Source organism: Pogoniulus pusillus, chromosome 36 (genome assembly GCF_015220805.1).
Source record: "Pogoniulus pusillus isolate bPogPus1 chromosome 36, bPogPus1.pri, whole genome shotgun sequence".
Classification (NCBI taxonomy): Eukaryota; Metazoa; Chordata; class Aves; order Piciformes; family Lybiidae; genus Pogoniulus; species Pogoniulus pusillus.
In genome coordinates, this window is record NC_087299.1 from 3490125 (window position 1) to 3513569 (window position 23445).

A 23445-nucleotide genomic window follows, 5' to 3' on the forward strand; every position below is an offset into this window, starting at 1 on the left:
AGGAGAAAGAGGCCACATGTCCTTACTTTTATCTGCAGTGACATTGGGGAGAGGGCAGATTTCAGGGCTTTAACAGAGGTCTGAGAGAGTTCTTTTCAAGCCATAACAGACTGATGTCCCTTTTCCACCTCCTCTCACTGGCAGACACGAGGAGCTCTATCATTTGATGGGGTAGCAGCTTTTCCTCCTTCAAGTCTTCCAGCAAAAATATTCTTTCTCTAGGTGTTTGCACTCATCAGTCACCCAAGGTGGAATTTCTAACCAAACCCAGCAGGCAGGTGGGGTGGTGGCAGATCTTCAAGCCTGTCCAGATCTCAGATACGCTGCCCAGCCTTGGCCTTCCAGCACTGGCAGCCTTACCGCCAGGCTCGGTTGAGCAGCTTCACCTGAGCCAGCCTCTTTGTGATCATGGTGGCAAAAACCAGCCCGAAGAGGACACTGCTGATCAGCACATAGTCGTAGTCATCTTTCAGCACATCAAACTGCTTTGATGGGTACACTCGGGTCTGGTAGATGTCCAAGCCATAGGCAACAACCTGAAGAGATAAGAGCAGCAGCAATGAATGAAGCTTTGAGGTCTAAGGAGGTTGCAGTGAGGTGGGTGTTGGTCTCTTCTCCCAAGTAACTAGGGTTAGGACAAGAAGAAATGGCCTCAAGTTGTGCCAGGGGCAGATTAATTCAGAGAACCAAGCAGGTTGGAAGAGAGCTCCAAGCTCATCCAGCCCAACCTAGCACCCAGCCCTATCCAGTCAACCAGACCATGGCACTAAGTGTCTTACCCTGTCTTTTCTTGAACACCTCCAGGGATGGTGACTCCACCACCTCCCTGGGCAGCCCATTCCAATGCCAATCACTCAATCATGAGGTTGGCCTGGGCACACCTCTGCAGCCTGTCCAGGTCCCTCTGGATGGATCACTCCTCCCTAGCAAGTCAACTGTGCCACAGCTTGGTGCCATTTGCACACTTACTGAGGGTGCACTGATTCCTCTGCCAGACTGACTCAGGTTTGTAGTTGTGACTAACAGCAGTAACACTGAAGTGGTAAACAGCTACATTATGAGGTTACAAACCTCCCTGGCACATGCTACAGCATCATGCTGCTCCACCAACAAACCCCACAGGTCACACATTGAAGCCACCACCCTGTACTCACCAAACAAGTGGACTCGAGGCCAGAGGGGGCTGTATAAATCCCTCTCATTCGGGATATGGTTTGATTGTAGTTGATAAACCTCTCAGCATGGATCTGCACATCAGGGGAGTATGGAATCAGGTTCTCTTCCCTGAAAGGTATTTGAAGAGAAATTAAAACCCAATCAAAGAGTACACAGAGGACATAATCTATGTGTGGCCAGCAGGTGGAGAGAAAGGATTCTCCCCTTCTACACTGCTCTCCTGAGCCCCCAGCTGGAGTATTGCATTCAGTTCTGCAGCTCTTGGAACATGACCAGAGAAGGGCCATGAGGATAAGCAGAGTGCTGGAGCACCTCTCCTACAGAGGCAGACTGAGGGAGCTGTTCAGTCTGGAGAGGAGAAGGCTTCAAGGAGACCTTATTGTGACCTTCCAGTATCTGAAGGGGGCTAAAAGAAAGCTGGGGAGGAACTTTTTAGGATGTCAGGTAGTGATAGGCCTGGGGGGAATGGAGCAAAACCAGAAGTGGGGAGATTCAGACTGGATGTTAGGAAGTTCTTCACCATGAGGGTGGTGAGACACTGGAATAGGTTGTCCAGGGAGGTGGTGGAAGCCTCATCCTCGGAGATTTTTAAGGCTGAATGTAGCTCTGAGCAACCTGATCTAGCGTGAGGTGTCTCTGCCCATGGCAGGAGGGTTGGAACTGGCTGAGCCTTGATGTGTCTTCCAACTCCAACAATTCTTTGATTCTGTCATCATCAAATGCTGACCTAAACTAGCAAACTGTGCCTAGCACCCAGCCCTGCCCAACCAACCACACCATGGCATTAAGTGCCCCAGCCAGGCTTGGCTGCAACACCTCCAGCCACACAGACTCCACCACCTCCCTGGGCAGCCCATTCCAATGCCAATCACTCTCTCTGACAACAACTTCCTAACAACAGCCAGCCTCAACCTGCCCTGACACAGCTTCAGCCTGGGGCCCCTTCTTCTGGCCCTGCCTGCCTGGCAGCAGAGCCCAACCCCACCTGGCTACAGCCTCCCTGCAGGCAGCTGCAGGCAGCAATCAGCTCTGCCCTCAGCCTCCTCTGCTGCAGGCTGCACACCCCCAGCTCCCTCAGCCTCTTCTCACAGGGCTGTGCTCCAGGCCCCTCACCAGCTTCATCGCCCTTCTCCACACACATTCCAGTATCTCAACATCTCTCTTGAACTGAGGAGCCCAGAACTGGACACAGCACTGAAGGGGTGGCCTGAGCAGTGCTGAGCACAGGGGCACAAGAACCTCCCTTGTCCTGCTGCCCACACTGCTCCTCAGCCAGCCCAGGATGCCATTGGCTCTGATGCCTCCTCTTCAGCTCCTCTCTGCCAGCACCCCCAGCTCCCTCTCTGCCTGGCTGCTCTCAGCCACTCTGGCCCCAGCCTGTAGTGCTGCTTGGGGTTGTTGTGGCCCAAGTGTAGAACCCTGCACTTGGCCTTGTTCAGTCTCATCTCATTGGCCTCTGCCCACCCATCCAGCCTGGGATGGATGGAATCTCCTAGGATGAGCTGTTCTGCTTCAACATTCCCCTGCTCCAGACAAAAATCCATCCCTCTTCCAAGCCTGCCAGGAACAGCTGTTGCAGAGCATTCCTTACCTGCTTTGTTCCGTGGGGATCTCTGGGCGCCGAGGATCCAGCAGAGCCTTTGGAAGGGAGAGGATGGCCCCAGAGGGAAGCCCAACTGTGGGTTGAAAGAGACACAGCTTCAAAATGGCCATTTCTGACAGCATTTTTGAACACCTAACATAAACACTCTCCTGCTGCTTATCTCTGAACTTGCCAGGAGGTCCAAGGCAGGATTTTCGGTGGCCAATTGCTTTTTCAGTGCCAAACCTGGCTGGTGGATGTGACAAAGGCATTCATAAGCACCTCTGCTCTAAGGATAGGCTGAGGGAGCTGGGAGCGTTCAGCCTGGACAAGAGAAGACTTCAGGAGGGCCTCAGAGCTTCCTTCCAACACCTGAAGGGATCCTACAGGAGGGTTGCAGAAGGAATTTTCATAAGGGTGTCTAGAGACAGGACAAGGGAGAATGGTTGGAAGCTGCAGCACAGCACAGGAGGTTCCACCTCAACACAAAGGGCAACTTCTTTCCTGGAAGGGTCCCAGAGCACTGGCACAGGGTGCCCAGAGGTTGTGGAGTCTCCTTCTCTGGAGCCTTAAGGCCTGTCTGGATGTGTTCCTGCGTGATCTGAGCTAGATTGCATGGTCCTGCTCTGGCAGGAAGGGCTGAGTTGTTGGACTTGATCTCTTTGGGTCCCTTCCAACCCCTGGCATCCTATGATCCTGACAGACAGCAGGCTTAGACTGGATCTGAGGAAGAAGTTCATCGGTATGAGGGTGGTGAGACTCTAGAGCAGACTGCCCAGGAAGGTTGCGAATGCCTCCTCCTGGAGGTGACTCAAGGCCAGGCTGGATGAAGTCTGGCTGAGAGATGTCCCTGCCCACAGCAGAGGGGTTGATGATCTCTGAGGCACTGCAGGTCCGTGGCTGGAGCAGCAGGGCCTTACCGAGCAGGTGGCGGCTGGTGATGCCTCGCTCGGTGATGGTGGCCTCCATGGCACTGATGGCAGAAGGGAAGATGTAAGACTGCTGCAGCACCTGAGGCAGGATGGGGCGGTCCAGGGAGCTGAAGGCTGTGGCGTTGTACTGCTCTGTGCCCTCGTACAGCTCCAGCACCGTGAACTCGTTGCGCCGAGCCTTGGTGTTCCAGTACTGGTACTGAGAGGGAGAAGCAGAGGCAACAGGTAGCAGGAGAACACAGGGAATGGTCTCGAGTTACCTGGCAGAAAAGGACCTGGGTGGCTGCTTGACGTGTGCCAGCTGTGTGCTTAGATAGCCAAGAGGGCCTGGGTGAACAGTGGTGGGGCCAGCAGAAGCAGGGAGGTGATCCTGCCCCTCTACTGGACACCGGTTCAGTTTTGGGCCTCTCACTCCAAGAAGGACATAGGCACAGTTACAGAGAAAGACAACAAAGCTGGGGAGGAGCAGCTGAGGAAAGTGAGGTTGTTCAGCCTGGAGAGAAGGCTGAGGAGAGACCTCCTTGTGCTCTACAACTCCCTGAAAGGAGGTTGGAGCCAGGTGAGGGTTGGTCTCTTCTCCTTTGGATCAGATGATGAACAAGAGGAAACGCCCTGAAGGTGCACCAGGGGAGGTTCAAGTTGCACATGAGGAACAATTTCTTTACTGGCAGAGTGGTCAGACATTGGAACAGGCTACCCAGGGAGGTGCTGGAGTTCTACTGGCAGAGTGGTCAGACATTGGAACAGGCTACCCAGGGAGGTGCTGGAGTTCTACTGGCAGAGTGGTCAGACATTGGAACAGGCTCCCCAGGGAGGTGTTGGGAGTTCTACTGGCAGAGTGGTCAGACATTGGAACAGGCTACCCAGGAAGGTGTCAGAGTTCTACTGGCAGAGTGCTCAGACATTGGAACAGGCTCCCCAGGGAGGTGTCAGAGTTCTACTGGCAGAGTGCTCAGACATTGGAACAGGCTACCCAGGGAGGTGTCAGAGTTCTACTGGCAGAGTGCTCAGACATTGGAACAGGCTCCCCAGGGAGGTGTTGGAGTTCTACTGGCAGAGTGCTCAGACATTGGAACAGGCTCCCCAGGGAGGTGTTGGAGTTCTACTGGCAGAGTGCTCAGACATTGGAACAGGCTACTCAGGGAGATGTTGGAGTCCCCATCTCTGGAGGTGTTCAAGAAACCTGTGGCCATGGCACTTGAGGCCATGGTTTAGTGGTGTTGGGTCGATGGTTGGACTCTGTCCTAGAGGGCTCTTGCAACCCAACCAAGTCTAGGATTCTATGAAAAGTCTCCTCCACACAGGTTCAGCCTCCCAACTCCTCGACACAAAGGAGGCCAGAATAAACTCACCACCACCCAGTTCTCTGAATGAACCATGTGGACAGGTCCCTTTGCCTTCTTCTGCACCGAGGAGTGGATGATCCTGCCTGTGACTCCGTCGATCAGGTAGATCCCGATGAAGGTGCGCTCGTGGTGCGTGTCGGTGCTCTCGGTCACCACAGCAAGCAGGTTGGGGTTCAAGGACTAGGGGGAAAACAAGAAAGAGAGAAAAATCTCAACTGAGATCCCTTCTTTAGTACCACAGGCACCTCATTTATCACCTGAGGAAACAAAGCAGCTCTTTCCTCATTATCACAGAATCAATCAAGTTGGAAGAGATGTCCCAAGCTCATCCAGTCCAACCTAACACCCAGCCCTAGCCAGTCAACCAGACTATGGCACTAAGTGCCTCAGCCAGGCTTTGATGAACTCTATAAGATGAGCTTTTCATCAACCAAGACCACAACATCAGCCTGCAGTGTGAGTACAGCCCAGAGAGCAGCCCTGTGCAGGGCTGCAGCAAGAGCAATGTGGGCACAGGGCAAGGGAGGGGATTCTGCCCCTTGGCTCTGCTCTCCTCACACCCCACCTGCAGTCCTGGGTGCAGTTCTGCAGCCCCCAACACAAGCAGGACATGGAAGTGTTGGAGCCAGTCCAGAGGAGACCACCAAGATGCTGAGAGGGCTGCAGCAGGTCTGCTCTGAGCACAGGCTGAGAGAGTTGGGGCTGTGCAGGCTGGAGAAGAGAAGGCTTGGAGGAGACCTTGGAGTGGCCTTGCAGTATCTGAAGGAGGCTCCAGAAGGACTGGGGAGGGACTATTTACAGGAGGAGGAGGAATGGGTTTGAAGTGGCAGAGGGGAGATTGAAAGTGGATGTTAGGAAAGGGTTCTTTGCAGTGAGGGTGGTGAGACACTGGCACAGGTTGAGGGTGCTGAGACACTGGCACAGGTTGCCCAGGGAGGTTGTGTGATCTTTGATCACATTGGGTGCTTCTGTGCTCCACAACCTCCCTGGAAGTGTTCAGGGCCAGGCTGGATGAGGCCCTGAGCAACCTGCTCCAGAGGGAGGTGTCCCTGCCTATGGCAGGGGGTTAGAACTGGCTATGCTCTGAGGTCCTTTCCAACCTAAACCATTCTATGATTCTCTAAGACACCTCCACCAAAATGAGACTTTTCACCTAAGGGTTCCAAACACTGATGCACACAGAGAGCAGAAATAAAAACAGCACTACAGGGCAGCACATCTCAGGTGCTGAGATCTTCCTGGGAGGTTAAATGAAGCACCCAAAATCCAACTGGAAGTTCCCAGGGCACCTTATAGAGGACGCTGCGGTCTCCCATCACACGGCCCTGGGAGTGCACATGCTCGTTGGACCTCTTCCCTTTCACTGCCACTATCCTCTGCACCTCAGTGGGGATGATCACCTCCCAGCTCTCCTCTGTTGTCAGGTCCTGCAAGAAAAGAAAAGATTAAAAATAGAGTGCAATAGGAGTTTTAGCTTGCCCTCAAAAGACATCAACTGCACCAATAAGACATTAGAAGCAGTCCCTGCCTTTCAGTGTTCAAAGCTCCTCAGGCACATTTGGAGGCTGAAGTGTTCCTGTTCTGAGCTAAACCCTGTGAATCAGAGATTTGCTCCTTGACTGAAAGGGTTCTCAGACTAGAGCAGGCTGTCCAGGGAGGTGGCTGAATCCTCATCCCTGGAAATGTTTCAAAGGCACAGAGATGTGGTGCTGAGGGCCATGCTTTAGCTCCAGGCTTGGCAGAGTTAGAGAATGGCTGGGCTGGATGAGCTTAAAGATCCTTCCCAAGGATCCTGTGGTTCTCTAATCATCCAGAGCACACCTAGGAAAGTGTCACTTAGACTGTGCTGAGTTTTCCATACCTTTTTCAGTCTGAATCCAGAGAGTTTTCCCTGCTCAGCATCCACTAGATAGAAAAAGATAGAGTGGGCTATTTCTTCTAGCTGGCGAAGGACATTCTTAGTTGCTGGGAAAGGAGTAACCTGGAAAAGAAAAATTCAAACACCAACTGCAATCCCATTCACACACAACAGGAGGGGAAAAATCCTCCAAACCAACACAGAAGCATAGAATCAAGCAGGTTGGAAGAGAGCTCCAAGCTCAGCCAGCCCAACCTACCACACAGCACTGCCCAACCAACCAGACCATGGCACTCAGTGCCCCAGGCAGCCTTGGCTGCAACACCTCCAGCCACACAGACTCCACCACCTCCCTGGGCAGCCCATTCCAATGCCAATCACTCTCTCTGACAACAACTTCCTAACAACAGCCAGCCTCAACCTGCCCTGCCACAGCTTCAGCCTGGGGCCCCTTCTTCTGTCCCTGGCTGCCTGGCAGCAGAGCCCAACCCCACCTGGCTACAGCCTCCCTGCAGGCAGCTGCAGGCAGCAATGAGCTCTGCCCTGAGCCTCCTCTGCTGCAGGCTGCACCCCCCCAGCTCCCTCAGCCTCTCCTCACAGGGCTGAGCTCCAGGCCTCTCACCAGAAAGATGACTTCAAACACATTTAGCAGGATGAGGTTTGCCCTAACCAGAACAACCTCATTGTTTTGTTTGAAATGTGACATGTGACTCAAAAACATTTTTCCCCCACCTTGCTCCAAAAGGGAGGGGAATAGTTAATGAGATGCTGAAGAAAGCTGCCTCCAGGCAAAGCAATTTACCTTGTACTCATCATCGATTAAGAGTAGCACTTTGGCATAGTCTTGATCCATGATTGGCAGAAGCAAAGTCTGAAGAATTGGACGCTTCAAAACAGGGGGAGCTACTTGGCTTCTCTTCCCAAAGATGGGGTTAAAGACATACAGGAAGCTCATTTTGGTCTCCTAAAAGCAAAGAGAAGATGCAAAACTGTTCCTGAGTTGAAAATGAGATGGTTTCCTACCTGCTACTTGCTGGCTTTTACAATATTGACAAAAAAAGACCCAAGAGACATCTTTAACTTAACCTAAAAAACAACCTTGGTGAAAAAATCTCTCAAGTAGTCTTTAAAGAATCAGTCAGGGTTGGAAGGGACCACAAGGAGCAGCCAGTGCCAACCCCCCTGCCATGCCCAGGGACACCCTACCCTAGAGCAGGCTGCACACAGCCTCAGCCAGCCTGGCCTCAAACACCTCCAGCCATGGGGCCTCAACCACCTCCCTGGGCAACCCATTCCAGCCTCTCACCACTCTCCTGCTCAACAACTTCCTCCTCGCCTCCAGCCTGACTCTCCCCACCTCCACCTTTGCTCCATTCCCCCCACTCCTGCCACTCCCTCACAGCCTCAGAAGTCCCTCCCCAGCTTTTTCGTAGGTCCCCTTCAGATCCTGGCAGGCCACAAGAAGGTCTCCTGGGAGCCTCCTCTGCTCCAGCCTGCACAGCCCCAACTTTTTCAGTCTGTGCTCACAGCAGAGCTGCTGCAGCCCTCTCAGCATCCTCCTGGCCCTGCTCTGGACACTCTCCAGCATCTTCACAGCCCTCTTGTCCCAGGGGCTCCACAACTGGATGCAGGACTCCAGGTGGGGTCAGAGCAGAGCAGAGCAGAGGGGGAGAATCACCTCCCTGGCCCTGCTGGCCACACTTCTGCTGCTGCAGCCCAGGCTCTGCTTGGCTCTCTGGGCTGCAAGTGCACACTGCTGGCTCCTGTTGGGCTCCTCATCCACCAGCATCCCATCTTTCTTTTGCTGGTTTAGGTCTGAAGCTGAAGAAGGTAGAAATGGCTTTCATCCCAGTTTTGGCCAGAGCCTCCTGTGCTGCAGACATCTTGATGTTTGCTTTTTTTTGGTTTTCAGATTGGTGCTGTTAATCTTAGTATAAATCTTGTCCTGCTTCCACAAGGACATCTGACACTCCCTTTTCTTCACTGCAGGCTCTGCTACTGGGTTTTTAAGTTCTGGAAGCCCTAAGTACTTTAACAACTCCTTACTCAGACCTCCAGGAATATATAATACAATCATATCAACCAGGGTGTGCCCTGGATTCAGCCTATCCATCCTCAAAAGATTCTTTGGACAGGCATAGACTCCATCCCCCAATTCTCTATCAAAGCCATTCTGTGGCACAGACACAGTGCTTAGGGCTTTAAATCCCATTTGCCACCTGCTGAGGCAGTCTGAACACATAATAACATCTCCTCCTCACCCGCGGAGCACAAAACATCCTGCAGCTAGCTAAAGGGCAGCCACTGTCACCTAGCTAATGGGGACAGCACAGGATTTAACTCACAAGAGCAAAGAAATTGGATGAAATTGTTTCCTGTGCTTCAATAAATGGCTTCAAGATGAGCAGCTTTAAAACTTCCAGGGGGTTTGTGTCTGTCTCCCTTCAGCTCTGCCTCTCCAATGTGGTAATCAGATGACACACCCAAGATCTTTATTCCTTCACCCCTTCAAAGGGCAGATTTCCACACCAAGCAGGTTCAAGAGAGGGACAGAGGCAAGGGACTCACCTTGTCCTTAATAAGCAAAGTACACTGGGGAGGGTGTGGAAAATGGGCTGTTGTTCTTTGGACCATCAGCTTGAAGGAGGAACCTGGTCTCACATTCCTCAGATATTGCTTCCACAGGATGGTGCCAGAGCTGCTCTCAATACCAAAAAGCTGAGGAGGAAGAGGCAGTAAAGCTCAGAACAACACATCTCCCACATTCAGAGAATCACAGGATGGTTTGGCTTGGAAGGGACCTTCAAGATCATCCAGGTCCGAGCTCCTGCTGTGGACAAGGACACCTCCCACCAGCCCAGGCTGCTCAAAGCCTCATCCTGGAACACCTCCAGGGAGGGGGAATCCACAACCTTCCTGGGTAACCTGTTCCAGTGTCTCACCACCCTCACTGAAAAGAATTTCTTCCTCACCTCCAGTCTGAATCTCCCCTCTGCCAGCTTCAACCCATTCCCTCTTCTCCTGCTACCACACTCATTGTTCTTTGGGATGTGACAAAGCAAGAAGAGTCTTAGCTCCTCTCCAAAACATTTCCTACCACAAAACATTCTGCACATCTCCTCACAACATTCTGCCCAAAGCCTGGCTGAAAACAGGGGTGGGAAGGAATTCAGAGCAGAGACTATGCTACAGGAACAGATTCCTGCCCTGCCCACCTCACCTTTCCTGAAGCAGTGACCATCACCATCATCTTCTGGAGGTTGAATTCATCCCTGGCCAAGTTATCAATGTTAATCTCATTTTTAATCTGGCTCCTGGGTTTTCTGGCATCGTAGAACATCTTCCAAAGATGAGCAGTCCAGGCTTGCAGCAGGATAAGCTGGGAGGACAGCCTCTTCAGAAACATGCCCAGCAGGCCATCTGCAGATGGACCAAGGGTGGTAATGAAAGGGGGAAACAAACCATTCTGGCCCACTCCACAACTGAAATGATAATCTCAGCCAGCAGGAAACACACTGCCATGCATGACCTCAAGCTAATTCCTTGCTTCTGTCTCCCACTCCAGAACAGCAGAGCTTCAGTTACCTGTTCTATGACAGACTCTGGCCTTCACCAACCTTTCCCTACTTCAAGTTGGTACACAGCTCCTTCCAAAAGATCACAGAATCATAGAATCAACGAGGCTAGAAGAGAGCTCCAAGCTCAGCCAGTCCAACCTATCACCCAGCCCTATCCAATCAACCAGACCATGGCACTAAGTGCCTCAGCCAGGCTTTTCTGGAACACCTCCAGGGATGGTGACTCCTCCATCTCCCTGGGCAGCCCATTCCAATGGCAAATGACCCTAACCATCAAAACAAACCTTCTAGGAGAGCACACAACCTTCACATTTACAGTCACAGAATCCTTTTGGTTGGCAAAGACCTTTAAGATCATTGAGTCATAGAATGGTTTAGGTTGGAAAGGACCTCAAAGCTCAGCCAGTTCCAACCCTCTGTCATAGGCAGGGACACCTCCCACTAGAACAGGTCACTCAAGGCCTCATCCAACCTGATCCTGAACACCTCCCTGGGCAACCTGTGCCAGTGTCTCACCACCCTCACTGTACAGAACTCTTTCATAACATCCAGTTTCAACCTCCTCTCTTCCACTTTAAACCCTTTACCTCTCATCCTGTCACTACAAGACCTTGTAAATAGTCAGTCTTCAGAGTTCAACCATTCTATAACTCTACCAAGGCTGGTTTCTGATCTGAGAATCAGTCCTTTAGGCTGGAAAGGACCTTTAAGATCATCCACTCCAACCACCACCAAAGCTGGAGTTAAACCATGTCCCTCAGCACCACACCTCTGTGGTTTTGAAACACCACTAAGAATAAGGATTCAGCATCTCCCTGGGGAGCCTGCTCCAGCCTTTGAGAACCCTTCCAGTCAAAGAGCAAATCTCTTTGTTTGCTTTAGAGAGGTTTGCTCAGAAGAGGAAGAGTTCAACCTCCCAATGTGCCCAAGGAACTTTTAACACAGAGAAGCAGAGAAAGCTCCCAATATTGGGAGAGATGTTGAGGTACCACAAGGTGTCCAGAGAAGGGCAGCAAGGCTGGGGAGGGGCCTGGAGCACAGCCCTGTGAGGAGAGGCTGAGGGAGCTGGGGGGGTGCAGCCTGCAGAAGAGGAGGCTCAGGGCAGAGCTCATTGCTGTCTGCAGCTGCCTGCAGGGAGGCTGTAGCCAGGTGGGGTTGGGCTCTGCTGCCAGGCAGCCAGGGACAGAAGAAGGGACCCAGGCTGAAGCTGTGGCAGGGCAGGTTGAGGCTGGCTGTTGTTAGGAAGTTGTTGTCATAGAGAGTGATTGGCATTGGAATGGGCTGCCCAGGGAGGTGGTGGAGTCTGTGTGGCTGGAGGTGTTGCAGCCAAGGCTGGCTGGGGCACTGAGTGCCATGGTGTGGTTGGTTGGGCAGGGCTGGGTGCTAGGTTGGATAGGTTGGACAAGCTGGGCTAGGAGGATAGGTTGGACTGGATGATCTTGGATAGGTTGGACAAATTGGACTGGATTATCTTGGTTGGCCAGGTTGGACTGGATGATCTTGGAGGTCTCTTCCAACCTGGTTGATTCTATGACTGTATAAGATGGTGTCTTTTGAGGGCAAGATAGAACTCCTCCATCACTCCTTTTTCTTGCAGGACCCTTCTTTCTCACTGCTGTACTGTGCCTGAAGGAGGATAGGGATCTAAAGCTTAAAGCTTACTCACCCATCAGGTCTGTATTTCCCCTCACACTCACTACCCAAAGCAAAAGAAGCCCTTGAAGCAGAACTGAAACACTGAGTCCTGCCCACTCATTAATCAGAGCAAAGGAAGCCTTTAAAGGGAAAAAAACTAACCCAGTGAATTCTGCCCAACTAGGGTTTATGTTCAGCTTCTCACAATAAGCAAAACATCAGACTTCAAGCAGCTGTCACCACGGAGGAAAGCAAGCAGAGGAGCTCAAGTTCCACTAGGAAGCATTAGTGGGAATGAGAAAACACTGCATGCAGTCTGAAGTTACCTTGAATGGCTGCATCCAGGAGAGCAAGAAATAAAACAAAAGAAAGCAAAAAACAAAAGCTGTTGCAAGTGAAGTCTTTCAGAAAGGAGTCAAAGGGAAATGGGAGACGTGGCCAAAACCCCTCCTACTGCTGCTGGGTTTACTAATGACAATGTCACCCACTCAGGCCACCTGCATTTGGCATTGGGCTTCAAAGGTTTAGAGAGAAATGGGTTTCTTTTCTGCTCAGTTTAATTGTCATCAGTGAAATGCAACTCCTGACTGTCAGCTCGGAGGACAGAGAGCACAATGATCACATTTGTTCAGGAGAAAACCAAATCCACAAAGAGCTCAATTTATGGCTTACCTGCTTTCTTTCCAAACTCTCCTTCCAACTCAGCCTGGGCACCTGTCAGGGGTAGATCCACCATCTCCAGGCTCACCACTTCTGCTAGAGACTCCTCTCTACTCCAGACAACTTTTCCTGGAAAGAGGTGAGTAGAATATTGGAAAACTGAAGACCTTCCTCCTCACCTCCAGCCTCACTCTCCCCACCTCCACCTTTGCTCCATTCCCCCCACTCCTGACACTCCCTCACAGCCTCAAAAGTCCCTCCCCAGCATTTTGTAGGCCCCCTTCAGATCCTGGAAGGCCACAAGAAGATCCCCTGGGAGCCTCCTCTGCTCCAGCCTGCACAGCCTCAACTCTTTCAGGCTGTGCTTACAGCAGAGCTGCTCCAGCCTCTGAGCATCTGACTTAGTTCAATTTCATTTGGTCATTCCCAAAGGGAAACAATGATTAAATAATAATCATTTGGGAGTTTCTTCTAGTCCTACATTGCCAAGGTGTGTGCTGATTAACAGGGTGTCTGTGCCAGTCACCTGGCTGCTGGAGGAACACCAGCATGTGGTCTTCTGTTTGCACCAAGGCTCGATAGCCCACTGAGTCATCCTTCTTCAGGAAAACTTGGATGTATAGCTGGGAAAAGAGAGGAAAAACAGAGAGGTTAATGATCACAACATCTCCTTGGAGGACACAGAACTCCAGGGTGAAAGAAGGGCAAAGAGAGGGGTTGGATGTAGTCATCTGGTGTGTCTGCTGAATGCTTTTTCACTTTGTCTGAAGGTGAAATGGAATCAGAGCAGGGAGGGCTCTGCAGGTCTGCTGCACCACAGGACTGAAATAATCCCTCTCTGCTCACCTGCTGTGGCTTGGCCCCACTCTGCTCCAAGGTAAAGGTAATTGTGGTATCCAACAACCTTTGTCCAGTTTCAACCAGGTAGAGATTGATGTTGTAGGTTTGATTGGAACAGGTTAAGGAGTCCTGTAACGACAGGCAGAAAAGAGCTGAGTTAAACATATCTGCCAAACCAAATCCTTGCTTCATAGAATCAACCAGGTTGGAAGAGACCTCCAAGATCATCCAGTCCAACCTATCCCCCAGCCCTATCCAATCAACCACACCATGGCACCAAGTGCATCATCCAGTCCCCTCCTGAACACCTCCAGGGATGGCAACTCCACCACCTCCCTGGGCAGCCCATTCCAATGCCAATTTCCCACATAGCAAAAGATATGGCTTCAAGGTGCTTTCAGACCACATAGATCACAGAATGGTTTAGGTTGGAAGGGACCTCAAAGCTCAGCCAGTTCCAACCCCCTGCCACAGGCACCAACACCTCCCACTAGAACAGGTCACTCAGGTCCTTATCCGACCTGGCCTTGAACACTTCCCAGGAGGAAGCAGCCACAACCTCCCTGGGCAATCTGTGCCAGTGTCTCACCACCCTCAGTGCTACCAAACATCAGTCACTACAAAGATGGTGCAACAGCTTTCTCATGCTGTTCCTGCACACAGAGAAATGAAATGGACTGTCAGGAGCTTCTACAGTTCTTGGGAAGAAGAGCACTTTATACCTGCTTCCGAGCCTCCTCCAGAGTGCCTGCAGCATGAAGGCCTTCAGCACTCCCAGGTTTCTGAAATGAAAGAAGAGGGAACATGGCTGCAGACCCCAGGAAGCATACAACAACCTTTAGTTTTTTTCTGAGTGACTGATAAACCTCAGTAGAACTCTGAAAACAGGCAGGAAAAAGTTCTGCTCTACTCTGCTCCTCTTCAAAATGAAACCTTCCTAAGTTTGGCATCCTCCAAGAGCTGAACTCCACTAGAGATCAGGAAAGGTGACAGACCCATCTTACAAGAGGCTGTGCACAGGACAGCAGAGAATCACTGAACTCTTTTATTGCAAGAGACCTTTAAGATCAGAGTCCAACCATGCACCCAGCACTGCCAGAGCACCACTAAACCATGGCCCTCAGCACCACATCTCCACAGCTTTGAAACTCCTCCAGGGATGGGGACTTCACCACTGCCCTGGGCAGCCTTTTCCAGAGCTTGGCAACCCAAGAGGAACTGTTCCTTGTGTTCAGCTTAAACCTCCTGTGCTAGTTTGAGGCCAACTGAAATGTTTTAATGAGAAAAAGTAGATTACAGGTTAGGAAAAGAGTGCTGATGTCCACTGCACTCATAGGCTTGCTGAGATGTACAGAAACAAGAACACAAAACAGATAAGACAGAGCAGGAGTGTCAGTGTGTGTGTCTCTGTCACTGGGGCTGCCCTGGGCTGCTTCTGTGTAACTAATCCTTCTGCTTTCTAACTCCCCCTGGCCAGTCCTCTAAACTCACCTTGCATGCAAGGCAAACTCTGAGATAAGGCAGAGGGGTGGAAAGGAGGTGGAAGGGTGGTTGGGAGACCCTTCTGGGAACTCTGATGTCTGGGAGGGCATCAGGAATGGTGTGGTCAGCAGGAGCAGGGAGGTCATTCTGCCCCTGTACTCTGCACTGGTTAGACCACACCTTGAGCACTGTGTTCAGTTCTGGGCCCCCCAGTTTAGGAGGGACATTGAGATGCTTGAGCGTGTCCAGAGAAGGGCAACGAGGCTGGGGAGAGGCCTTGAGCACAGCCCTACGAGGAGAGGCTGAGGGAGCTGGGATTGGTTAGCCTGGAGAAGAGGAGGCTCAGGGCAGACCTCATTGCTGTCTACAGCTACCTGAGGGGTGGTTGTGGCCAGGAGGAGGTTGCTCTCTTCTCTCAGGTGGCCAGCACCAGAACGAGAGGACACAGCCTCAGGCTGTGCCAGGGGAGATTTAGGCTGGAGGTGAGGAGAAAGTTCTTCCCTGAGAGAGTCATTGGACACTGGAATGGGCTGCCCGGGGAGGTGGTGGAGTCGCCGTCCCTGGAGCTGTTCAAGGCAGGACTGGACGTGGCACTTGGTGCCATGGTCTGGCCTTGAGCTCTGTGCTAAAGGGTTGGACTTGATGATCTGTGAGGTCTCTTCCAACCTTGGTGATACTGTGATTACTTTTTGTGATGTTTTGGGTGTTCCCTGCCCCCCACACACACTTAGGAAAATCACCCAGACTAGACTCAGCTGCTGGAAATGGAATGAAGCTTTGTATTTACAGCTTAGCACAAGACACAAGCAGAGATTTGTAACACATACAGCAATAGATAAGTTAAAAAGGTAACACAGAAACACAACAGCCCTCCCAGAAAGCAGAGTCCCCAGGAGGGGCTCCCAACCACCCTTCCACCTTCTCCCCACTCCTCTACCTTACCCCAGACTTTGCCTTATGCTTAAGATGAGTTTGGAGGGTTGGCCAAGGGGGTTAGCAAGCAGAGAGATTAGTCAGGCAGCAAGTTAGGGAGAGAAGTGCATGCAGCCCACAAAGCCCAGAGAGAGACTCCCTTATCTGTCTGTGTTCTTGTTCTTCTACATCTCAGCAAGCCTATGAGTGCAGTAGCCATCAGCATTGTTTCCTTTTCACAGCCTAGCATCTAATTCTTCTCACCACAGCATCCCAGCTAGGCTCAAACCAGTACACTTTTTAACTTGCCTATTGCTGTCTATAGCTGTAAATCTCTGCTTGTATCTTGTGCTAAGCTGTAAATAGAAAGTTTCATTCCTTAACTTCCAGCTGGCTGAGTCTAGTCTGGGTGATGTCATAAGTACTGGGGGGCAGGTAAATTGCAGCAAAAGAGGTTCTGCCTCAACACAAGGGAGAACTTCTTTCCTGTGAGGGTCCCAGAGCACTGCAATAGGCTTCCCAGAGAGGTTGTGGGGTCTCCTTCTGTGGAGGCTTCCAAGGCCTCTCTGGATGTGTTCCTGTGTGATCTGTGTTAGATAGGACTGTCCTGCTCTGGCAGAGGGGTTGGACTGGATGATCTCCTTGGGTCCTTCCAACCCCTAACATCCTGTGAACTTCCAAACCATCACACTTCCTCTGGAACAACTTGAGTGCATTTGTCCTTGTCCTAATTCTTGCTGCCTGGGAGAAGAGACCAACATCCACCTGGCTCCAACCTCCTTTCAGGGAGTTGTAGAGACAGAAGATCTCCCCTGGGTCTCAGCAGAGGAAGCCTGAGCTGAAGATAATCAAACTGCTTCACATGTCTTAGAAGGTAATCACAATTTCCTGTCACTCCTCATGCCTGGATTGTGAAGGAAAAAACCCTTGTGGAACCCATCCCCATCCCTACTAAAGCTGAACTGGACACAACAAGCAAGCAAATTGTCCTCACCAGTTCACTTCTGCAGGTCAGGACAGCAGCCACAGTTTTTTCTCCTGTTGTTGCAAAACTCACCAGAGCTGCCTGAAAAGAGGGGAAAAAAATCATCATCAGGAAATCATGAAACAAGAAATTCCCCAAATCCCTTCCAAAAACAAACCCACAAAACCCAGCTCTGGAATTTAAACCAGGTCATCTTTCACTTTAGATGTGTTAGCAACTAAGAAAACAACCTCTTGTAAGAGTCTAGCAGATGTTGTGTCTCTAATGATAAAAAACTTGACTGGTGTGAGGGTGCAGGAGGCCTGGAGCAGGCTGCCCAGAGAGGTTGTGGAGTCTCCTTCTCTGCAGAGACTCCAAACCTCCCCCTGGCCACAGTGATCCTGGGCAAGCTGCTGTGGGTGCCCTGCTTAAGCAGGAGGGTTGGGCTGGATGATGTCCAGAGGTCCATTCCAACTCTACCATGCTGGGGTTCTGTGAAGAGTGAAATCACTTCTGATAAAGATGGAAACTGTTGACCTGCCACAGGTTCTGGAACTATCATGTCCAGTGTTACTGAGCTCTTTAGAGCTTGTTTGCTGTTAAAAATCTCTCTGCACTGACAGGCATCTCTCTGCCCACATCAAAACCAGGAAACTACCCCAAGACTGACAGTTGTTGGCACCAAAAATACACCTCCAGGGCACCTTATTTCAGCAGCTACTACAAAAGAAATCAAACACTTGTAAGTTCTGCAGCCAGGAGCACAATGGAAAGGAGGCAGCTCAGCAGCTTGTTCAGAACACTTTGTCTTGAGGGGTTGGTTTTAAAGCACTTTAAGCTGTAGTTGGCCCTCTCACATGAGTGCATTTCTCTTGGTTACCTGCTGGAAGTCCCGAAGGTGACTGAGCAGCCCCTGCTTGTACTGCAGCAGGAAGAAGTGGCTTGGAGAGAGCTGCAGAAAGAACTGAGTCCTGGAAGCTCCAATGACACTGGGTTGAGTGGCCAATATCCTGGGCTGGAAGTCATCAGCAAACTCCAGGTCAAGTGACTGTGAAAGACAGACAGGTTTATGTGCTGGGGTCATGCAAGAGGAATAGAGGAACTGGTTACAAGCTGCACCAGGGGAGGTTCAGGATGGATATTAGGAAATACTTCTTCACTGAAAAGGTTGGAATCGTCTGCCCAGGGCAGTGCTGGAGTCACCATCCCTGGAGTGTTTAAGCAGTGTGCCTAGGGACATGGTGCTTTAAGCTGGTGTTTAGATCATAGAATCAGTCAGGGTTGGAAGGGACCACAAGGAGCAGCCAGTTCCAACCTCCCTGCCATGCCCCAGGGACACCCTACCCTAGAGCAGGCTGCACACAGCCTCAGCCAGCCTGGCCTCAAACACCTCCAGCCATGGGCCCACAACCACCTCACTGGGCAACCCATTCCAGCCTCTCACCACTCTCCTGCTCAACAACTTCCTCCTCACCTCCAGCCTCACTCTCCCCACCTCCAGCTTTCTTCCATTGCCCCCAGTCCTGTCACTCCCTGACAACCTAAAAAGTCTCTCCCCAGCCTTTTTGTAGCCCACTTCAGATCCTGGCAGGCCACAAGAAGGTCACCTGGGAGCTTCCTCTTCTCCAGACTGCACAGCCCCAACTCTTTCAGTCTGTCCTCATAGGAGAGGTGCCCCAGCCCTCTGAGCATCCTCCTGGTCCTGTTCTGGACATGCTCTGTGCTTAGGGACATGGTTTAGCATTGACCCTTCAGTGCTGGGTTGAAGGCTGTAGTGGATGATCTTTGAGGTCTTTTCCACAAGATGTACTCTGTGATTCTATTGTGCTTCACTGAAACCAATCCCTCCCTTTTATCAGCAGCAACCTAAGCTTTAAGAAAAGGTTCCCCATGTCAGGATTAAGAAAGCAGAAGCAAAGATGTCCAGGCTGTCACTGGAGCAAAACTCATCCAGAAGGCATCTCTTCTTTCCCTCAATCCATGGATTGTTCTCTTCACACACCTCTAATCATTCTTTAGATCTAGCAAGAGGAGAAGCCCCTGTGCTGCCAGGCTCAGTCTGACACCAAACCAGTTGGGAGAATGAACTCTGTACAGTGCTCTTGCAGCACTTCTCACCTGCAGTGGGATCTGCTTCATCTCCTGCTCTGTCTCCAAGGAGCAAACGTAGAGCGACTGCGTGTCCACGTCCACACAGACCAGCACTGCCTTCCCCACCACACCACACAGCCCACCTAAGCTCTTCAGCCACGGAGCTGCCACTCTCATCTGCCAAGAGACACAAACTGATGAAGCTGTCAGTACAATAAAGTCATCAAAGAAACAGCCTGGACACAAGCAAGAGTTTAAATCAGCATTATCTCTGCCCAGGACCCTGGGAGAAGCTACCTGCCAGCTGGGGACTTCCAGGGTTCACAGAACTATAGAATGGTTTGGGTTAGGAAGGGACATTCAGTTCCAACCTCCCCTGCTCTGGGGCAGGAACACCTTCCACCAGCCCAGCTTGCTAAAAGCCCCATCCAATGTGACCTAACAGCTCCAAGGAGGGGGCATTCACAACCTCCCTGGGCAACCTGTTCCAGTGTCTCACCAGCCTCACTGCCAAGAATTTCTTCCTAATCTCCAGTCTGAGTCTGCCCTCCTCAAGCCTCAATCCAATCTATTCCCCCTTGTCCTATCACTTGTAATAATCACTTGGCTTTCTTTCAGGCCCCTTCAGATACTGGAATGGTACTGGATAGTCTTGACCAACAGTTCCAAGTCCAATTCTGGTTTGCTCTCAGGGCATTCAGCAGTGAAGTCGACTTATTGGCCCACAGGCAACACCACAGCAAAAGCAAAGCTTATCTGTACAAGAGCAATTAACTACTTTGCATACCACAGCACAACCCACCTAGCTGTTAACATCAAACACAATCAAACATTACCTGCTTTGTGACTTCTCCATCTTCTACACTCAACGTCAAAACAGTCAAGTGGCTCTGGGGAACGATTCCAAGCACGTGGATCACTCCAGTGCCATGGGAATACAGCAGCTGGTACTGAGTAGTCTCACTGCAAGAGAGGCAGTGACAATGAAGTGCTGTCTTCTCACACTGTGCTGGTTTGAGGCTAACTGGAATTATTTTAATGAGAGAAATGAGATGATAGGCTGTGAAAAGGAAACAAAGGTGATGGCTACTTCACTCATAGGCTTGCTGAGATGGGTAAACACAAGGACACAAACATAGCTAAGACAGTGTCTCTGTCTGTTAGACTGGGTGTCTGTGTTGTCTCTCAGGGCTTCTGCTGCTCTGCCTGGATCTGTGTAACCCAACTGATTATTCTGCTTCTAACCCTCCTTGCCAATCCTCCCAGCTCATCTTACAATCATAGAATCAAGCTCTGCTGCCCACCTGGGCACTGCTGCCTCCTCTTCAGCTCCTCTCTCCCAGCACCCCCAGGCCCCTCTCTGCCTGGCTGCTCTCAGCCACTCTGACCCCAGCCTGTAGTGCTGCTTGGGGTTGTTGTGGCCAAAGTGCAGAACCCTTCTCTTGGTCTTGTTCAATCTCATCCCATTGGCCTCTGCCCACCCATCCAACATGGCCAGGTCCCCCTGCAGGGCTCTCCTACCCTCCAACAGCTTCACACCTGCTCCTAGCTTGGTGTCATCTTCAAACTCACTGATGCTGGACTCAATCCCCTCATCTAGATCATCAATAAAGATATTGATCAGGACTGGGACCAGCACTGATCCTTGGGGAACACCACTAGTAACAGCTGCCAACTCTATGTGGCACCTTGCATATAAGGCAGACTCTGGGATAAGGTAGAGGGGTGGAAAGAAAGCAGAAGGGTGGTTGGGAGCCCCTCCTGGGAACTCTGATTTCTGGGAGGGCTGCTGTGTTTCTGTATTACTTTTAACTTGTCTATTGCTATAGACTATTTAACTTGTCTACAGCTCTGTATAGAGCTGTAAACATCTGTAATGTATGATGAATATCTGCTTGTGTATTATGCTAAGCTATGAATATAAAGCTTCATTCCTTAACCTCCAGCCAGCTGAGTTTAGTCTGGGTGAATCCATTGTGTGTGGGGGGCAGGTAACTCCCAAACCATCACACACTGCTCTTTTCAGAAGCCAAAGGCATCCTTTCCTCTCCAAGGCAGCAAGCACACTGTCAGAAGTTTACAACTCTACTCCAAACCTGCTCTCACCTCTCTGGTAAGTGTTCCATCCATTTCTGGTGCCCGTTGGAGAGGTAATGAAGAGAGATGGCTGCCTTCTTCAGCACTGCCACGTATTTCACCACATCCTGCAGCCCCACCAAACTAGCCACCTGGAAACTAAGAATCAGGCCAGAAACTCTAAGTTAGAAACTTCTTTTCTTCCAGGAAAAATAAAACCCTCCACTGTCTGAAGATCTTCAAACGTCTAACATCAGGCCTGAAGTACAATTTGCAGCCTCCTTTAACCTTTCTGATTTCAAGTGACCTCAAACCAAATGTGGGTTGAGGGTGCTGTGTATTTAAAGAGGAAACCCATCAGGATAAAAAGAAAAGCATCTCTCTTTTCCTCTTACTGGTTGCTAAGAAACAGAAGCAGGATTAGATTTAACTGCAAGGTTCAGACATTCTTAAGGATTTCAGCCAAATGTTGTTTCAAAGTTCTTACATCTAACTTCTTTTGCCTTATACTGCAAGTTCAGACGAGGTCAAGAATCTGCTCCTTTCCTCCTAGAGGCAGGAGACAGTGCAAACACAACAGCCTACCTGCCAGTGTCCAGGGATGTCTCCCAGTTCAAGCCACCAATGTTGGTCTCCCAGGAACGCAGAATACGTCCAGCGTTGGACACAGTGATGGCATCTGCCCAGGGAATGAAGAGAGGGAGATGAAGGCAGAACTTGTATCAGCCACATACCACCAGAGCAAATCCAACTTCTTGTGCAACACGTGGTTGAGATCCCTCACACAGGGATAACTGCTAGCCCCACCACATCACCAGCATGCTCATGAAAGGCCACGGAGGTGATTAGAGGGCTGAAGCACCTCCCCTGTGGGGACAGGTTGGAGCTGTTCAGCTTGGAGAAGAGAAGGCTCCAGAGTGACCTTCCAGTACCTGAAGGCAGCTACAGGAGAGCTGGGGAGGGACTTGTTACACAGGTTTGTGCTGACAGGACAAGGGGCTATGGCTTTAAGCAGGCAGTGCAGATTTAGACTGGAGATGAAGAAGAAATGCTTTCCAGTGAGGGTGGTGAGACACGGGAACAGGTTGCCCAGGGAGGTCATGGATGTCCCCTTCCTGTAGGTATCACAGTATCATCAGGGTTGGAAGAGACCTCACAGATCATCAAGTCCAACCCTTTACCACAGAGCTCAAGGCCAGACCATGGCACCAAGTGCCACGTCCAGTCCTGCCTTGAACAGCTCCAGGGACGGCGACTCCACCACCTCCCCGGGCAGCCCATTCCAGTGTCCAATGACTCTCTCAGGGAAGAACTTTCTCCTCACCTCCAGCCTAAATTTCCCCTGGTGCAGCCTGAGGCTGTGTCCTCTCGTTCTGGTGCTGGCCACCTGAGAGAAGAGAGCAACCTCCTCCTGGCCACAACCACCCTTCAGGTAGTTGTAGACAGCAATGAGGCCTTGAGCAACCTGGGCTAGGGGGAGGTGTCCTCGCCCACAGCAGGGAAGCTGAAACTGGATGATCTTGAAGGTCCCTCCCAAGCCAAACCATTCTGTGACTCTCCTTACCTTGCCCATGGATCAGCATTGCATCTATCACTCCTTCAGGGGTGCCCTTGTCCACATGGCGCCACACTGAAGGAAAGAAGGACAAATTCGGTCCCTTTAAAGGCATCTGCTCATTGTAAGTTCTACACCTACGGCAGTGAGGCTGTGCACAGCACAGTTTGCCTGTCTCAAGCAAGAGCTGACTGAACCCTCCCAGTCTCACAACACAACGCAAGCGGTGTTAAGTCAGCAGAAGGAAGAAACGGCGCAGCTCGACTGACACATCAGCTCCAGGGCAACAGGCACCTTCCCCGCCACACAACTTCACTCACTCACAGATGTCGCCGCTCCTGGAATTCAGGGCGGCCACAACATTCTTTTCTGTGGCCACGATGAGCTTCTTCGAACCCTGGGAGGCCTCCAAGGAGGCGAACTTGAGCTTCCCCACATACTGCTGCCTCCTGCGAGGGGAAAAGCGAGAGGCGGTGAAGCGGCGCGCCGAGGCCAAGGCCTGCCGAGCTGCTGCGGCCAGAGGCAGCACGGCAGGCCCTGGGTGTGCCGGCAGGCGCTCGGCTCGGCGGGGACGCCCCAGCTTTGCCCGCGTTGCTCACCAGTCGAACTTGCCCACTTGGTCCTCATAGACGGCGGTCGCCAGGGGCAGGAGCAGCAGCAGCAGCGCCCACAGCCTCGCCGCCATGGCGCCCTCGGGGCCTCAACGCGCTGGGGCTGCCCTGGCCGCCGCCTGCGCCGCAAACGCGCCCGAGCAGCGG

General features: G+C 51.4%; 1 protein-coding gene across 2 annotated transcripts; it reads right to left on the bottom strand.

Annotated features, from left to right (window-relative positions):
* Positions 1–13: 13 nt before the first annotated feature.
* On the bottom strand, positions 14–23400 carry EMC1 (ER membrane protein complex subunit 1). 2 transcript variants are annotated; one of them, XM_064171908.1, is made up of 23 exons: positions 23287–23400; positions 23012–23136; positions 22697–22762; positions 21718–21811; positions 21163–21291; positions 19893–20019; positions 19084–19233; positions 17846–18013; positions 16996–17067; positions 14330–14389; positions 13614–13736; positions 13294–13390; positions 12780–12896; positions 10115–10314; positions 9463–9612; positions 7697–7858; positions 6898–7017; positions 6326–6463; positions 5043–5216; positions 3679–3889; positions 2768–2852; positions 1155–1284; positions 14–536 (listed from the first exon to the last, which is right to left on the bottom strand). In XM_064171908.1, exons 1-23 carry the CDS (start codon positions 23370–23372, stop codon positions 357–359), a joined length of 2964 nt encoding a protein of 987 aa, XP_064027978.1. In that variant the 5' UTR covers positions 23373–23400; the 3' UTR covers positions 14–356. The 2 variants fall into 2 exon arrangements, with proteins under 2 accessions (XP_064027978.1, XP_064027979.1); XM_064171909.1 differs by lacking the exon at positions 14330–14389.
* Between the last annotated feature and the right edge of the window lie 45 nt (positions 23401–23445).

What these genes read in the sequence shown, in the direction of transcription:
- EMC1 (XM_064171908.1), bottom strand. Translation starts at nt 23,372, where the DNA reads ATGGCGGCGAGGCTGTGGGCGCTGCTGCTGCTGCTCCTGCCCCTGGCG. An exon ending in ACATCCCTGGACACTGGCAG is followed by an intron (nt 21,292 to 21,717) that starts GTAGGCTGTTGT and finishes CCTGATTCTTAG; the next exon opens with TTTCCAGGTGGCTAGTTTGG. An exon ending in GGTGTTCCTCCAGCAGCCAG is followed by an intron (nt 12,897 to 13,293) that starts GTGACTGGCACA and finishes ACCTCTTTCCAG; the next exon opens with GAAAAGTTGTCTGGAGTAGA.